Source organism: Arachis hypogaea, chromosome 18 (assembly GCF_003086295.3).
Source record: "Arachis hypogaea cultivar Tifrunner chromosome 18, arahy.Tifrunner.gnm2.J5K5, whole genome shotgun sequence".
Taxonomy (NCBI): domain Eukaryota; kingdom Viridiplantae; phylum Streptophyta; class Magnoliopsida; order Fabales; family Fabaceae; genus Arachis; species Arachis hypogaea.
Genome location: NC_092053.1, coordinates 6,066,411 through 6,082,999, shown reverse-complemented (window position 1 = coordinate 6,082,999; position 16,589 = coordinate 6,066,411). Strand labels below are relative to the sequence as shown.

Genomic DNA, 16,589 nt, shown 5'->3' with positions numbered 1-16,589 from the left:
TCTAAGTATATTGGTGATTCATTGTTTAGTCCCTGAAAGGAGAGAACAGCTTATGTAAGTATAATGATTTTCATTGTCATCTATGGTTACCTTTTCGAGGTCATCGGCTGGCGTGGGCCTGTCGCACAGGTCTTCTCTGGGATCAAGTTCGGCTGTGTCCGGGATGTTCGCCACATTGAAAGCTTCCTTTTTGGTTTTTTGTTTGCTTTTCAATCTTATTTTCATGCTTTTGTTGTAGCATCGCCGAGCTTCCATCTGGTCGGAATGTATGGTTGCCACTTGGTAATCCTATACCTGAAATTTTACACAAAGGTGAACAGTGGGTACTATTTACGGGCTAGGGCAATCAACTACTAGAAACTGTATGTCTTTCGTCTCGAACAAGGGAGGCTCTCCCATCGTTATTTTTAACCAGACGCTCCCGAGGATAGATACCCGCTCCCCTGAGAATCCCACTAGTTCCCCTGAGGATGGGGTCATTGTGTTTGCGCTTAACTTCATCTTCTGGAAGGTGGAGTAGAATAGGACATCTGCACTGCTGCCAGGATCGAGTAGCACTTTCTTGACCAGGAGATCACCTGCTTGAATTGAAATGACCACAAGGTCGTCGAGGTTGGTGGCCTTTGCCTGAAGGTCGGACCGTTCAAATGATATGGTAGGTACAGGCGTCTTAGGTGTAGCTATTTCGTCTGTACTTTGGACCATTAACATCGCCCTGTAGCTACGCTTTCTTGTTGAGTTAGTATGTCCTCCTCCTGCAAAACCTCCTGAGATGCAGTTAATGACTCCTCTTGTTGGTGGAGGTTGGCACCTGATCTTTTCGGTGGTGTTCGGGTTTTGTTCTGTTTGAAGTTCGGCTGTGTTCTTCTGACTTTGCTGTATCCTCTTTCCTATGTATTTGTCGAGGTGGCCTTGTCGGGCCAGTCTTTCAAGTAGATCTTCGGCGATTACGCACTCGTCGGTGGTGTGGCCAAACTTTTGATGGAAAGCACAGTGTTTTGACTTATCAACATATCTTTGATCTTGATATGAACAAGCTCTGCTCGGTGGCTTGATGATCTTAGCATTTAATATCTCCTTGATGATGTCTTCCCTTTTGGTATTGAATTGGGTGTAAGCATCGAATTTTGGTGTTAACTTGAATGGCTTCTTGTGCTCCTTTTGATTCGGTGCTTTGTTATGTTTTTCTTCTTCCCGGCGAGGTTGTTGCTTATCAACTCGCCGAGCTTCTCTAAGTTCTTCGATCTCCATCTGGCCAGCCATCTTTTCACGAAACTCCTCCAATGTCCTCGGCTTAGTTATGGCTATTGTGTCCTGGAATTTGCCTAGTCTAAAGCCACTCTTCAACGCATGGAGATGCACTTTGGGGTCGAGGTCTGGGATTTCCATGGTCACCTTGGTGAACCGTGTCATGTAGTCCTTTAGGCTTTCATGTTGACCTTGCTTAATGGTGTTGAGATAGTCTGAGCCGTGCACGTATATTCTCGAGGCTGCAAAATAGTCAATGAAGGATCTTGCCAATTCCTCAAAGTAAGAGATTGAACCTGCAGGAATTTTAGAAAACCAAAGTAAAGCAGTCCCATCCAAATAAGTCGGAAAAGATCGACAAAGTACAGGGTCAGAGGCACCGTTAAAGAACATCATGGATTGAAACTTCTTGATGTGGACACGAGGATCGCCGAATCCTTCGTAAGGCTTAAGCCCGGCGGGCAGCACGAAGTTCTTCGGCATTTGAAAGTTCATGACACTTTCCGAAAAGGGGTTATCGAGCGTGAGCTTCTCCTTTGGCGGAATGATCTCGTCTGTTTCTCCAGCATGTGTATTGCTTCCTCCAGGGTTTTTGGGGTCTTCAACGCCACGGTTCTTGGACGATTGTTCGGCTATTTTTCAAACCTCGGCTTGAAGTTCTGCCATCATCGTCATCAGTTCAGCTGTGGTGGGTTGTTGGACACTGTTGTCTGCCATATAGGCGAACCTGAAAGTAGGGGTGTTCATGGTTCAGTTTTTTCATAAACTGAACTAAAACTGTACTAAATCATTTTAAATGGTTTAGAAACTGAACCAAACTACTTTGTCAAATAAGAAACTGGTTTTAAACCAGTTTACAATACAGTTCACTAATTTAAACCAGTTCATAAAAATAAAACCAGTTTTAATTGAAAAAACCAGTTTAAACTGGTTTACAGGCTAAAACTAGTTTTAACTTTTAACATATATAAAATTAGTTTTTACATTTTCTCTCTCCCCCTCTCTCTCTCCTTCTCTCCCTCTCTCCCCCCTCTCTCTCCCCCTCTCCTTCTCTCTCTCTCTCTCTCTCTCTCTCTCTCTCTCTCTCTCTCTCTCCCCCCCTCTCCCTACTCTCTCTATCTCTCTCCTTCCCTTCTCCACTCTCTCTCTTCTTCTTTCCCTCTCTCCCCTTCCTTTCTCTCTCTCCCACTCTCTCTCTCTCCTTCTCTCCCTCTCTCTCTATCTCTATCTCCCTTCTCTCCCTTTCTCTCCTTCCCCTCTTCCTCTCTCTCTTCTTCTCTCCCTCTCTCTCTTTTCCTTTTTTCTCTCTCCCCCTTCCCCTATTTCTCCCCTCCTCTCTCCCTCTCTCTCTTTCTCTCTTTCTCTCTCTCTCTCTCTATCCCTTCCTCTCATTCTCTCTCTCCCCTATCTCTCTTTCTCTCTCTCTCTCTCTCTCCCTCTTCTCTTTTCCTCTCCCCCTCCTATCTATCTTTCTCTCCCCCTCTCTCTCTCACTCCTTCTTTCTCTTAACATATATAAAATTAGATTTTACATTCTCTTTCTTATCCTCTCTCTCTCCCTCCCCCTCTCTCTCCTTCTCTCCCTCCTCTCTCTCTCTCTTTCTCTCTCTCTCTCCCTTCTCTCCCTTTTTCTCTTTTCTTTCCCTCTTCCTCTCTTCTCTCCCTCTCTCTCCCTCCTTTCTCTCTCTCTTCTTTTCTCCCTTTTTCTCTCTCTCCTTCCCCTCTCACTCTTCCTCTTCTCTCTCTCTCCCCCTCTTTCTCCCCTTCTCCTCTCTTTGTCTTCCTCTCTCTCTCCCCCTTTTTCTTTTCTCTCTCTTTCCCTCCTCTCTCTCTCTCTCTCCCCTGCCCCTCTTTCTCTCCCTCCCCTTTCTTTCTCTCTCCCTTTTTTCCCTCTTTCCTTTTCTCTCATTCTCTCTCCCTTATCCCTCTTCCTCTCTATCTCTCTCTCTCCCTCTCTCTCCTTCCCTCTTCCCCTCCTCTCTCTCTATCTCACTTTCTCTCCCTCTCTCTTGCTCTCTCTCTCACGCTCTTTCTCCCCCTCCCTTCTCTCTCTTTCTCTCTCTCTCCTCCTCCGCTCTCTTTCTTTTTCCTATCTCTCTTTCTACCCTCTTTTTTTCTTTTCTCTCTTCCTCCTTCTCTCTCTTGTTTTGGAGAAAAGAGGGGAGAGAGAAAGAGAGAAGAGGGATATAGAGTGAGAGAAGGTTGAGAGAGAAAGAAAGGGAAGAAAGAGGAGAAAGAGAGAGAGGAGGGAGAAGAAAGAGGGAGAAGAGGAGAGAGAAAGAAGGGAAGGGAGAGAGAGTAAGGGAGAAAATGGAAAAAAGAGAGAGAGAAAGAGGAAGAGAGAAGGGAGGGAGAGAGAGAGAGACGAGGGAGAGGAGAGAGAGAAACAAAAGGGGAGAGAGAGGGAAAAGAGGGGGAGAGAGAGAGAGAGAGAGAGAGGAGGGAGAGGAGAGAAAGAGAAAGAAAGGAAAAGAGAGAGGAAAAGGAGGAAAAGAGAGAGGAGAGGGAGAAAGAGGAGGAGAGAGAGAGAGAGAGGAAGAGAGACGGGAAGGGAGAGGGAAAGAGAGAGCGAGGGAAAGAAGAGAGAGAAGGGGGAAAGAGGAAAAGGAGAGAGAGAGAGAGAGAGAGAGAGAGAGAGAGAGAGAGAGGGGGAAAGAGAGGGAGAAGGGAGAGAGGAGGGTGAGAAAGAGGAGAGAGGGAGGAAGGGGAGAGAGAGAGAGAGTGAAGGAAGAGAGAGATAAAGAGTATGTAAAAACTAATTTTAGAGTTTAAATAAAACCAGATTTAATTTGGTTTAAAATTAAACTGAACCATAAAAACTGGTTTTTAATAAACTGGTTTTCATAAAAACTATGGTTTCAGTTCAATTTTTTATTTAAAAAAACTGATTTATTTAAAACAGTTTCAATTCAGTTTCAATTCAGTTTAGTGAAACCAGTTTTTTTGCACACCCCTACCTAAAAGGAAAAGAAAGGAAGTAGAGGGTGAAGTGTGGGTCAACTAAGTCGGCCCCACGGTGGGCGCCAAATGTTCCGTGAAAGGATACGTTTCCGAGATATAACACCAGTATCGACCGATCAGCAACTTGAAAGCTCTTCTCAGTGGAACCGGATCCCCGGTGTAGAACCTGCAAAAGGGACTCCGACGCCCAAGTCAGCTATGGATATAATAAAGATAGAACGGGAACTATAAAATTATGGAAACAAATTGATGTTGTATTGGGTCTGAAGTATTTGTTTTTCGTCCTTTGTTCTCGCCCCTTCTGATGAGGTTTGGTCGTCCCTTTATAGATGGTATATTTGGAGAATATCCGTTGAGTTTCCGTTTGAGTAGTGCTCTATTTTTTAGGGATTCTGGATATAGGTTAGGTTATGAGTATTAGTGTTACGAGATTCTCGGTGATGGAGGCTTGCTCGGATAGTTGAGTCTTTCTCGGTTGCTTTGTTATTGGCCGAGGATATCGGTATGGTACAAAACTCCTCCTTTAAGTTGATTTAAAATTATTGCAAATGTAGCACCTTAACTTCAAACAGAATCATTCACGTTGAGAGATTTATCGCAAAGGAGGAGACCTCTCTTTTCTTTACCAATCAAGAAAGTTGAATTGTTCTCTTCAACTTGGGAATCCATGATACTAACACTACCATTTGAAAATTCTTGTGGCCCCTTGGCATCCGTTGTGCTATGGTGATTGAAGTTAGGAGTATCCACACTATTGCAAATATTAGCTAGCTTCGGCATCCTGAGAACTTTGACAGGTAATACACAGCTAAGTTCTTGACGGGTAATACGCAGCACACTCACGTTTTACGATCTTTTTTAATCTTGATGAGTTTTTAACATGTAACATAAATTAGAATAGTCTTTTGACAGAATTAATAATTCGCTGCAAGTTTATTATATGGGATGAAACTCCTATGGTCAATAGACTTTGTATCGAAGTATTTGACAGGACAATGAAAAATATATGTGTTAATAGTCTTGAGCAATCTTTTGGAGAAAAGACATTTGTATTTGGCAATTTTTTTCATTAAATACTACCTATCATATTGAAAGGCAACAAGAAAGATATTGTCAATGCAACAATCTAACTCATCATATATATAGGATATAAGGATATTTGCAAAAGTTGTTGTCATTAACAAAGAACATACGACTCAAAGCGGATGATTCCGATAAAAGCAATAATGATCTAAAATAGTTTGCTAAATAGATTTTGTCAATTGAAAATGACAAGTGTGGTGATTCCTTGGATATGCAAAGCAACATACCGAAAATTGTTTGTTGGAAAAAATTGTTTATTGCATATCAAGAAAAGAACTATATTTACACACACTCTTTAAATGGCGGATAAAATCAACAATTTCATGATGAGTTTGAATCCTGCAGAATCTAAAATTTATTATAATTCTAACACCACATATCAATCAGAAGTGCACAATGACATTTTGCCATCAGTACATACTCCTGAGTTCCTAAATAGTATTAGATGTTCTCATAGATAACATGTTAAAATGAGTTACATTGTTATTTATTCAGGATAAGTATGTGATTGATGCTGATTTATCTATTTTTTTCTTTTTTTTCTTTTTCTCTTTTTTTTTTTTTTTTTTTTTTTGCAGCTGTGACAACTGATAATAATCAACTTGGGAGTAATGACTGAATATTAGAATACAGCAGCAATATTTAGTTGATGTTCAAGGTGATTTGTGCCTGTCCTTATTTAATCTTCCAGGTACATGTACGTTTGGTCACTTCTAATATTGAACCATTTTCATTTGTAATTTGAATTTTTTGGAGGGAGATGTTTGCTCTGTTCCTGGTGAATATATGATAAGCTAATTGTTTACATATTAGGGTGGACAATAGGACAAGCTATCATGTACTTATTTGTGTTAGGGTTGGAAGTGAGTCAAGCCAACTCATGAGTCAGTTTGAGCTCGATTCGTTAATAGTTCGATAAGCTAAACTCGTGAACTGGTGAGTCAAGCTTGAGTCTGGAATTGAGCTCATAAATTAAATGAGTCGAGCTTAAACTTGGATAAGTTTAGCTCATTAGCTCGTGAGCTGGCTCGATTTTATATATATATAATACACATATTCTATATGCATTTAATCTATACTTTTAATATTATATATATTAATGATCTTAATTATTTAAAATTTTATATTTGTTTTTTATATATAATTTTGATGTGAAACATAAATAAAAAATTTATAATTTATTGATAGATAAACAATATATAAAATTAATTTTTTAAATTAAAATATATAAATTATAATTTATTGATATAGAATTATATATTATGTTTCTATTATTTGAGTCATCTCGTGAGCTCGAGCCAGTTCATGAGTTTTCGGCAAGTCAAACTTGAACTTAAGAACTATGCTCGATTGTTAATGAGTTGAACTTAAATTTGGTCTAACTCGACTCAACTCGATTCACTTCCTACTCTAATTTTTCGCTAACATCTGGATTTATGTTTTATACTAAGAATTCACCATCAATTAACCACGTGTCTCAAAAATTGAAGTACAACCTGATAATCAGAGGTGACTAATACTTCACGGTTATGTTAGAAAAACATAAAAAAAAATAGTCAGAATTTATTTTATTTAACATTTATTTATTATTATAAAAATTAATGAATACTAAATAAGATAAATTTTTTTTAGCTAATTATTTTTAGTCATTAAATATTTCAAATATTTAATGTTGGTAGATACTATCATGAAAATTTTATAATTATCTTTATATAAAGATAAATCTTTTTTACTATTAGATGATAAATTACAAGGTTTAATTTTAATATGTTATCAAAATATTTTTTTTAAATGTGATTATTTAAATAAATAAGATATACTTTTAACACAAAAATCTTTAAAAAAAATATTTTTAATATCTTCATTTGAGTAAGTACTTTTAATGTTTGCCTATTTTGCTCACAGATAAGCCCATAGTCAATAAGAGTTTGGAGATGCATATTTATTAGTAGATTCTGTTGATAGTTGCCTATATGCTCGATGGTAATACCTGTAATTATAGCATTCAATTGAACTGCAAGAAGTTATTTTTTTTCCCTATAATACATTTAAAAGCTACAGCTACTCTTGGCAAAATGAAATCATAGAATAATTAGTAACTATAATATAGCCTTTTAATTCATTATGTTATCCACTTGTACATAAACATATATAATATTCGACATATGGTAGTGAACAAATCACTAACTGGGAATGTATGCAAGTGTTCCGGTATGTCCAACAAGCGCCACAATGTCAGCATTGAGATAGTGTTCTGGCAGGTAAAAAATTATCCAATGGTGATCAGTTAATCACCAACTAATAATGTGTAGACGCAGAATAGTAAAGTTTAGTGTTTCTCTTGTGAAACAACTAATACTACCGGTATTGCTAACTGCTAAGTCAAAGATTGGGGAATATACTAAAAATCAGTATTTATGGTGTTTGTCCAATCCAACTCCAATTTTATTGTTGGGTTTATTGGGTGGATTTTACCTTTTATTTTTTCTGAAATAGGCTAAATTGGACTTGTATGCTCCAAAAATATTTAAAAAAAAAAAAAACTAACTTTAAAAGTTGGTGTGTATTTTGAAGAGTTAGCCTAGCATTTTTTCTCCAAGTCAAACAAATCAAAGTTATTAAATTTTTTTATTTTCACAATATAATTTATTTGGCCGTCGCTCGGAAGCAATGCGCTATATGGCTCAATAGTATAGTATCAAATGAGCAAGAGTCGCTACATCGGTACCCGGATGTAGTGTTAAATGAGCAAGCGTTCTTGCGTTTTCGTAAACGGACTAGGGTAAATAAACTAGTTCACAAAGAAAAAGGTAAAGGTAAAGGTCGGAGCGACAGAAGATTGAGATTTGGAACATGGAATATAGACACTCTAACAGAAAAATTCATGGAGGTGGTAGATACCAAGACAAGGAGGAAGATCAGCATCATGTGCCTACAAGAAACAAAATGGGTCGGCGCGAAAGATAGAGAGTTTGATACCTCCGAATTCAAATTTTACAGAAAATGTGAAGAATAGGAATGGGATAGGTATTATCGTGGATAAGCAGTGGAAGAAGGATGTAGTGGATGTTAAGAGGGTGGGTGATTGGATCATCTCTATCAAACTTGTGGTGGAAGGAGGTACTTTTCATGTGATTAGCGCCTATGTACCGCAAGTGGGTTCGAATGAGCGACACAAAATAAGGTTTTGGGAAGATCTAGAGAGTTTGAGTCAAGACATACCTTCGAGAGATAAGATTTTCTTAGGAGGGCAAAACTATTTTAGACTTTTCCTCGACCTTTGACCTTTTCATCGCAAATATATGTCTTAAAAAGAGAGACGAACATCTTATAACCTATAGGAGTGGCATAACAAGCTCTCAAATCGATTTCTTCTTGTTGAGGAGAGTCGACCGAAAATTTTACATTAATTGTAAAATTATTTCGAGAGAGAGTTTAACAACACAATGTACGATGCTCGTTATGGATTTTTGCATTGAACAAAAGTTGAGGAAAAGACATCATACGAAGAACTCAAGGACGAGGTGGTGGCAGATAAAAGGTGAGGAATAAAGAAGCTTCCTAAGATGGGTAGGAGAAGAGGCAAAGTGGGAAGGGAGTGGAAGCACGGAGGAGATGTGGAGGGAGATGAAGAAGTTATTAGAAGAACAACAAAAGAAAGTTTTGGTGAATCTAGAGGGATATGACCAAGAGACAAGGAGTCCTGGTGGTGGAATGCGAGTGAACAAGAAAAAGATAAAGACAAAAAGGGAGTGCTTTAAATAGTGGTCTTTGTGCCGCAACGCAGATAATTGGGAAAAATATAAGGTGACTAAGAAATAGACAAAAGTGGTTGTAAGTGAAGCAAGAACAAGAGCATATGAGGGTTTCTACCAGTCTTTAGGCACGAACGAAGGAGAAAAAGGTATATATAGAATTGCAAAGAGCCGTGAAAGAAGAACGAGAAACTTGGATCAGGTTAAGTGCATAAAGGATAAAGATGGAGAGGTTTTGGCTCAAGATGAGAAGATCAATGAATGGTTGAAGAGTTACTTCTACGAGTTATTTAATGAAGGACAGAAGACTCTTCCGAGCGTTGGTCTGTTATGCACGAGGTTAGAAGATCAAAACTTCGACTCTAAAGCGGATGAAAAATGGCAGGGCAGTAAGACCTAATAATATTCCGATTGAAATTTGGAAGGACATTGGAGATAAATGCATCAATTTGTTAACCAACCTTTTTAATGATATTTTAAGGTCAAAGAAGATGACAAATGAGTGGAAAAGAGCACCTTGCTACCTATCTACAAGAATAAGGGGATATACAGAATTGTGAAAACTATAGAGGAATCAAACTCGTGAGTCATACTATGAAATTATGAAAAAGAATGATAGAACGGAGGCTGAGACAAGAGACACAAGTAACAGAGAACCATTTTAGTTTTATGCCAGCAGGCAGATCCACCATTGAAGCTACATACCTGTTAAGAAGGATAACGAAGATATATCGTAGTAATAAAAAGGATCTACATATGGTATTATTGATTTGAAAAAATCGTACGATAGGATGCCAAGGGAGGTCTTATGAAAGGTTTTGAAAAGGAAGAAAGTAAGGATCGCATATATTCGTGGAATTAAGGACATGTATGATGGGGCTACAACTAGTGTGAAGACTCAAAGTGGTGTGACAGAGAAATTTTCTATTTGTATAGGATTACACCAGGGATCATCCTTAAGTCCCTATTTTTTCACATTAGTTTTGAAAGTACTCATAGAGCATATCCAAGAGCCTGTGCTATGGTGCATGTTTTTTGCCGATGATATCGTCCTTATAGGAGAGTCAAAAGAAGACCTATATAAGAAATTGGATTTATGGAGAGAAGCTCTAGAAGTGTATAGTTTGCGCATAAACCATAGCAAGACAGAATATATGGAATGTAAGTTCGGCTGCCGAAGGAGAAACCCTAATAATAGAGAGGTGATGATTGGAGAAAACATCATACGAAAAGTTAAATGTTTTAAGTATCTTAGATGTATCATACAAAATAATGGAGAGATTGAACAGGATGTAAATCATAGGATCCAAGCAAGTTGGTCAAAATGGCAGAGTGCGTCTGGTTTTAAGTGGTTGTAAGTGAAGCAAGAACAAGAGCATATGAGGGTTTCTACCAGTCTTTAGGCACGAACGAAGGAGAAAAAGGTATATATATAATTGCAAAGAGTCGTGAAAGAAGAACGAGAAACGTGGATCAGGTTAAGTGCATAAAGGATAAAAACGGAGAGGTTTTGGCTCAAGATGAGAAGATCAATGAATGGTGGAAGAGTTACTTCTACGAGTTATTTAATGAAGGACAGAAGAATCTTCCGAGCGTTGGTCTGTTATGCACGAGGTTAGAAGATCAAAACTTCGACTACTATCGAAGGATTCGAGACTTCAAAGTAAAAGAGGCTCTAAAGCGGATGAAAAATGGCAGGGCAGTAAGACCCAATAATATTCCGATTGAAATTTGGAAGGACAAGAGATAAATGCATCAATTTGTTAACCAATCTTTTTAATGATATTTTAAGGTCAAAGAAGATGACAAATGAGTGGAAAAAGAGCACCTTGTTACCTATCTACAAGAATAAGGGGATATACAGAATTGTGAAAACTATAGAGGAATCAAACTCGTGAGTCATACCATGAAATTATGGAAAAGAATGATAGAACGGAGGCTAAGACAAGAGATACAAGTAACAGAGAACAATTTTAGTTTTATGCCAGCAGGCAGATCCACCATTGAAGCTACATACCTGTTAAGAAAGATAATGGAGATGTATCGTAGTAATAAAAAGGATCTACATATGGTATTTATTGATTTAAAAAAAGCGTACGATAGGATGCCAAAGGAGGTCTTATGAAAGGTTTTGGAAAGGAAGAAAGTAAGGATCGCATATATTCGTGGAATTAAAGACATGTATGATGGGGCTACAACTAGTGTGAAGACTCAAGGTGGTGTGATAGAGGAATTTTCTATTTGTATAAGATTACACCAGGGATCATCCTTAAGTCCCTATTTTTTCACATTAGTTTTGAAAGTACTCACAGAGCATATCCAAGAGCCTGTGATATGGTGCATGCTTTTTGCCAATGATATCGTCCTTATGGGAGAGTCAAGAGAAGACCTATATAAGAAATTGGATTTATGGAGAGAAACTCTAGAAGTGTATGGTTTGCGCATAAACCATAGCAAGACAGAATATATGGAATGTAAATTCGGCTGCCGAATGAGAAACCCTAATAATAGAGAGGTGATGATTGGAGAAAACATCCGACGAAAAGTTAAAAGTTTTAAGTATCTTGGATGTATCATACAGAATAATGGAGAGATTGAACAGGATGTAAATCATAGGATCCAAGCAAGTTGGTCAAAATGGCAGAGTGCGTCTGGTTTTATATGTGACAAAAAAGTGCCTTTAAAACTTAAAAGTAAATTCTATCGCACTGCTACCATACCGGTTATGTTTTATGGTATAGAGAATTGGGCGGGCAAAGGGGAGCACGGACATAATTTAAGTATGACAGAGATGAAGATGTTGAGATGGATGAGTGGTCATACAGATAGAATAAAGAACGAAGATGAGAGAGAGATAGAGAGAGAGAGAGAGAGAGAGAGAGAGAGTTGGAGTAGCACCTATTGTGAAAAAAATGGTAAAATCGCGTCTCATGTAGTTTGAACATGTGAGAAGAAGACCGACAGAGCAACCAGTCAGGAGGGTGAATGAGATGGAAGATGGATAAGAAGTGAAAGGTAGATGAAGACCTAGAAATACCGTATCATCCATAAGGTAGTTAAACGAGATCTACATATAAACAGTCTTTCTGTAGACATGATACATGATAGAGTTCAATAATATTGTTTGATCCATGTAGTCGATCCTATCTAATGAGATAAGACTTCGTTATTGTTTTTTTTTTTTTTTTGTTAATATATTAAAATATAAAGCGTTCAGTATATTTGGCAAATATTATGGTTGTGGATAAAATAAGGTGAAGCTAGTGTCCTATTTGTTAAACCATAGAAACAGAAGTACACACTAAACAAATCCACACAAATTCATTATTAACGAGGACCACGAAATGACATGCAAACACCAACAATAATAATACAAAGTGCACATCATTTATATATAAGATAGAAAAATTTTAAATATATCTAATTTTAACTGTTAATTTTAATTATTAAAAATATATATAATATATATTAATCGAAATCAATAGTTAAAATTACTGAAATACCGATATTTTAGATATATTTAAAAAAATTTCTATAAGATATATAAAGCTCATAAAAGATTGAGAAGAACACTTAGGGACTTAAAAAAAAGAAAATTAAAGATACATAATAGGAAAAAGAGTGGACGTGGCTAATTTGCTAGGATATTCATATTGGTTCGTGCTTGACTTTTCTTGCACATATATACAACGATAACTCATTTAGAGATAATGTGATTTACTTATACAATAATATACATTATCAAAATTTAATTTGATCGATTTTGACGGTTTTATTTAGATTTATGTATGCTTATATATATATTTCTGAGGTAGTTTGAGTTGATTTTCAGGGTTTTTATCATTTTTTTGTTCTCTCACACAATTTCGTAAAAATAATTTTCAAATGATTAATATAAAAAGTCATACTTAATTAATTCTTTTAAGTTATACTCATTATGAATTTTTTGTCCATTGAACTATAATTTTTAGTTTTGTTTATTGCGTAATATAATTAAAGGGATAAACAATAAAAATACGACGTAACAAGCATGGAGTATCCAACTAAATACTAATTTTAACAATATATTTTAAAATAACAAAAAAGGTGAAACTAGTGTCTTATTTGTTCAATATCGGAAAAATCACAAAAAGGCAACTACACACTAAAAAAAAATTCCACAGTTTAGTATATATATCTATATATATAAAACAAGGACTAAGTAATAATGACACTACACACAAAATAAATCTACAAAGTGGACTTCATTTTATAGAGAAAACAAATACACGGTAAAAGAATTCCACAATTTAGTATACAAATTACAAAGTCTCCATCATTTTTTATGGATAAAACAAAATACGCACTAAAAATTCCACAATTTAGCATACAAACATTATTAACAAGGACTGAGAAATAATGACACAGAAAACCCACAAAATTAAAAAGTGCACATCAGTTATATCGATAAATACTATAAAAATTCTACGATTTAGTCTACAAATAACTACAAAGTGCCCGTCATTTTTTATAGATAAAATAAATACACACTAAAAAATTCCACAATTTAGTATACAGACATTAATAAGGACTAAAAATATTCCACAATTTTGCATACAAACATTTATAAGGATTAAGAAATGAGACACCTCAAAATTAAAAAAAAAAAAAAGCTACAAAATGCACATAAATCATAATCTTTTATAGATAAAACAAATACAAAGTAAAAAATTCCACAATTTTCTACTATATACAAAGATTAATAAAGGTTAAAAAAATAATCCAATTATATTAATTATATACTAAAATTAATTATTAAAATTATTCATTAGAGTATAATACATATACATTAAAAATTAATTAAATTATATATATTTATATATAAATATATAATAATTAATTTTTGTGGCTAATTTTAATATATAAATAACATTTTTAAAATGACCTCACAAAGAAAAATAAAAAACTACGAAATGCACGTCACTTTAAATGGATAAAAGTCATGATCGTGCATTTATTTTTTGGGAGTGAAATTGAGACTGAATTGAAATTGAGCTATGAAGCATGACACTTTGTTGAGTTGTTATGTTAGTATGTTAGACACATTTTAAACACGATATTCATCGACATTCGTCATCTGACACGCGTGTCTGTTGTGTCTAATCATGTCTTAATATATAAAAAATAAAAAATTCTTTTTCGGACACGCTTGGACACACTTAAATACCATTACGTATCAGCGTGTCTAATTTTATTCTTAACATATATTCTTGAAATAAATTTAAATATAGTATATATTATTATTTATTAAAACAAAAAATATTTTAAATACTTAATATAATTAAAATAAGACATTAAAAATAATTGAAAAAGTTAATTTATATTTTAATATCAATAAAATATCAAAATATCATTACGATTTATCTAAAAAATACTTTATATTTTATATGTATACGTGTCCCCGTGTCTTATAAGATTTTAAAATTTGTGTGTCGGTGTGTCCTGTGTCGTGTCGTGTCCCGTGTCCGTATCAGTGTCCATGCATCATAGAAATTGAGTATTATATTTGGTATTTAGAGACCGAAACTAAAATTTTAATCCCGAGAGACATAATTTTAATCTCTTCAAGTTTAATTTCAGTATTTCTAGAAAGTATGAATATATGGGACGACTAAAATTTTTAAGAATGATGATTAAAATTTTAATAATATTTTTTTTAAAATACTCTTATTTAATTTTTTAAATTTTAAATTTATCCTTCAACTTCTATATTTATCTTAAATCAAATATGATACTAAGATATAACTCATTTTAGTATATTTTATACTAAACATAATACAAAAACTTAATTTAATTTTTATTTCTCAATTTTCGTCTCTTAGTCTCAGTGTCTCTCACAAACGCAACATATAATCCTATAGCAACCTCAAATAAGAAAATTGAAGATACGTTGTAAGGAAAAAAAAATTGTTCCAGTATTTTTTAGAAATTGGAGGATAAATTATCTTAGCTTGGATTTATCATTTATTATTGCATAATAAATCTAATAACGATTCACATATCTAACACGTGAAATTAATCTATTTATATATTTTATTTAAATATAATATATGAAATATCGTGTTTAAATTAAATTTTAAATAGTTAATTTATCTATATCATTTCTATTCTAAATAGACAACTATTTTGAATGGAATGGGGGAAAGAAATTTGAAAAGTAGTACAAATTAAAGCTCCTAATTAACTAAAAAAGCCAACCCTACTTTGTCTCCTAGTCCCACTTAGCTTGGACTAGTGAATTATTCTAAGGTTTAATTATTCTATGACTTCTTATGATTTTATTAAATTTATAATTAAATTTTTATATTATTTTTAATTTTATAATCAAGTTTTTATTAGTAAAAAAAATATTAGAATCAATAAAATATTTATCTGTAAATTAAAAATAATTATAATTAAAAATATAATTATATTAAAACTTTGATTATATATTTTTTAAAAGAAATATTTGATTAATTTTAATATTTTTTACATAAAAAAAATCTAATTACAAAATTAAAAAATTATTTATAATATTAAGAATTAGAATTCACTCAAAAATTTAAGTTCTTTTCTTTACTTTAGAACAATTAAAAATAAATTATTTGAGTTTTTTTAAAATTTTTTTTTTTATTTGTGAATCAGACTAAAATGAGTCTGATTTCCAAATCAATTCTCACACCCCTCAAATTTAATATGTTAAATGTAAAAAATATTTTTATTATATTTATAACTATTAGTAAAATAACTTTATTAAAGATAAAATTGTAAAAAAAAGAATTTTTAATTCATATAAAAATTATTCCAAACTAAATAATTAAATTCTATTCTATTAATATATTAAAATCATTCTGAAACATGGAATTGAGTTTGAAATAAAAATAAATTCTTTTCTTAAAAAAAATAACATTCTGTTCTCATATTAAAAATTTTTTAAACAAGTTCTAAAAATAGTGTAAGAAATCAATTTAAAAAATAAATAAAAATTTAATTATTTTATAAAATTATAAGAGAGACTAAAAGAATAATTAAACATTTTGCTAAGACTATCATTGTTTACCCGCCTTTTTAGATCCCACCGCAAGTATAGGGTACCAACATATTATCTGCTAACTTCTACCAACTCTTATTTATAATTGTGTTTCATGGAAGTATGTTCGTGGATGTGTCTAATAATTAATATATTTTAAATACATATGTAAAGAGACACATCTAGAAAATATATTTATAAAGACACTTCTATTAAACACAGATATAAAAAAGATATTTTTATTAGACACATCCACGAACACACTTCTATAAAATACAATTATAAATAAGAGTTGGCAGAAATTGGCAGATATGCTGTTGGTAACGTAGCAAAACCGAAGTCTATAAGTACTAATTTCTAATTCGAAAATGTTTGGTAACCAAAGAAAATTAGACAAAAACAGCCATAACTTATTTTATTTAACATTTATTAATTGGTGGGATAATTAATAAATGCTAAATAAGACAAATTCTGACGGTATTTTTTGTCTCCCTA

At 33.9% G+C, this 16,589-nt stretch overlaps 1 protein-coding gene across 1 annotated transcript; it reads right to left on the bottom strand.

Moving 5' to 3' along the window:
* Window positions 1–330: 330 nt before the first annotated feature.
* On the bottom strand, window positions 331–1,731 carry LOC112769465 (uncharacterized). Its single transcript, XM_025813980.1, has one exon. It carries the CDS (start codon window positions 1,729–1,731, stop codon window positions 331–333), a length of 1,401 nt encoding a protein of 466 aa, XP_025669765.1.
* Between the last annotated feature and the right edge of the window lie 14,858 nt (window positions 1,732–16,589).

Bases quoted from the DNA above. Each gene is read 5' to 3' on its own strand.
- LOC112769465 (XM_025813980.1), bottom strand. From the start codon at position 1,731: ATGCCGAAGAACTTCGTGCTGCCCGCCGGGCTTAAGCCTTACGAAGGA.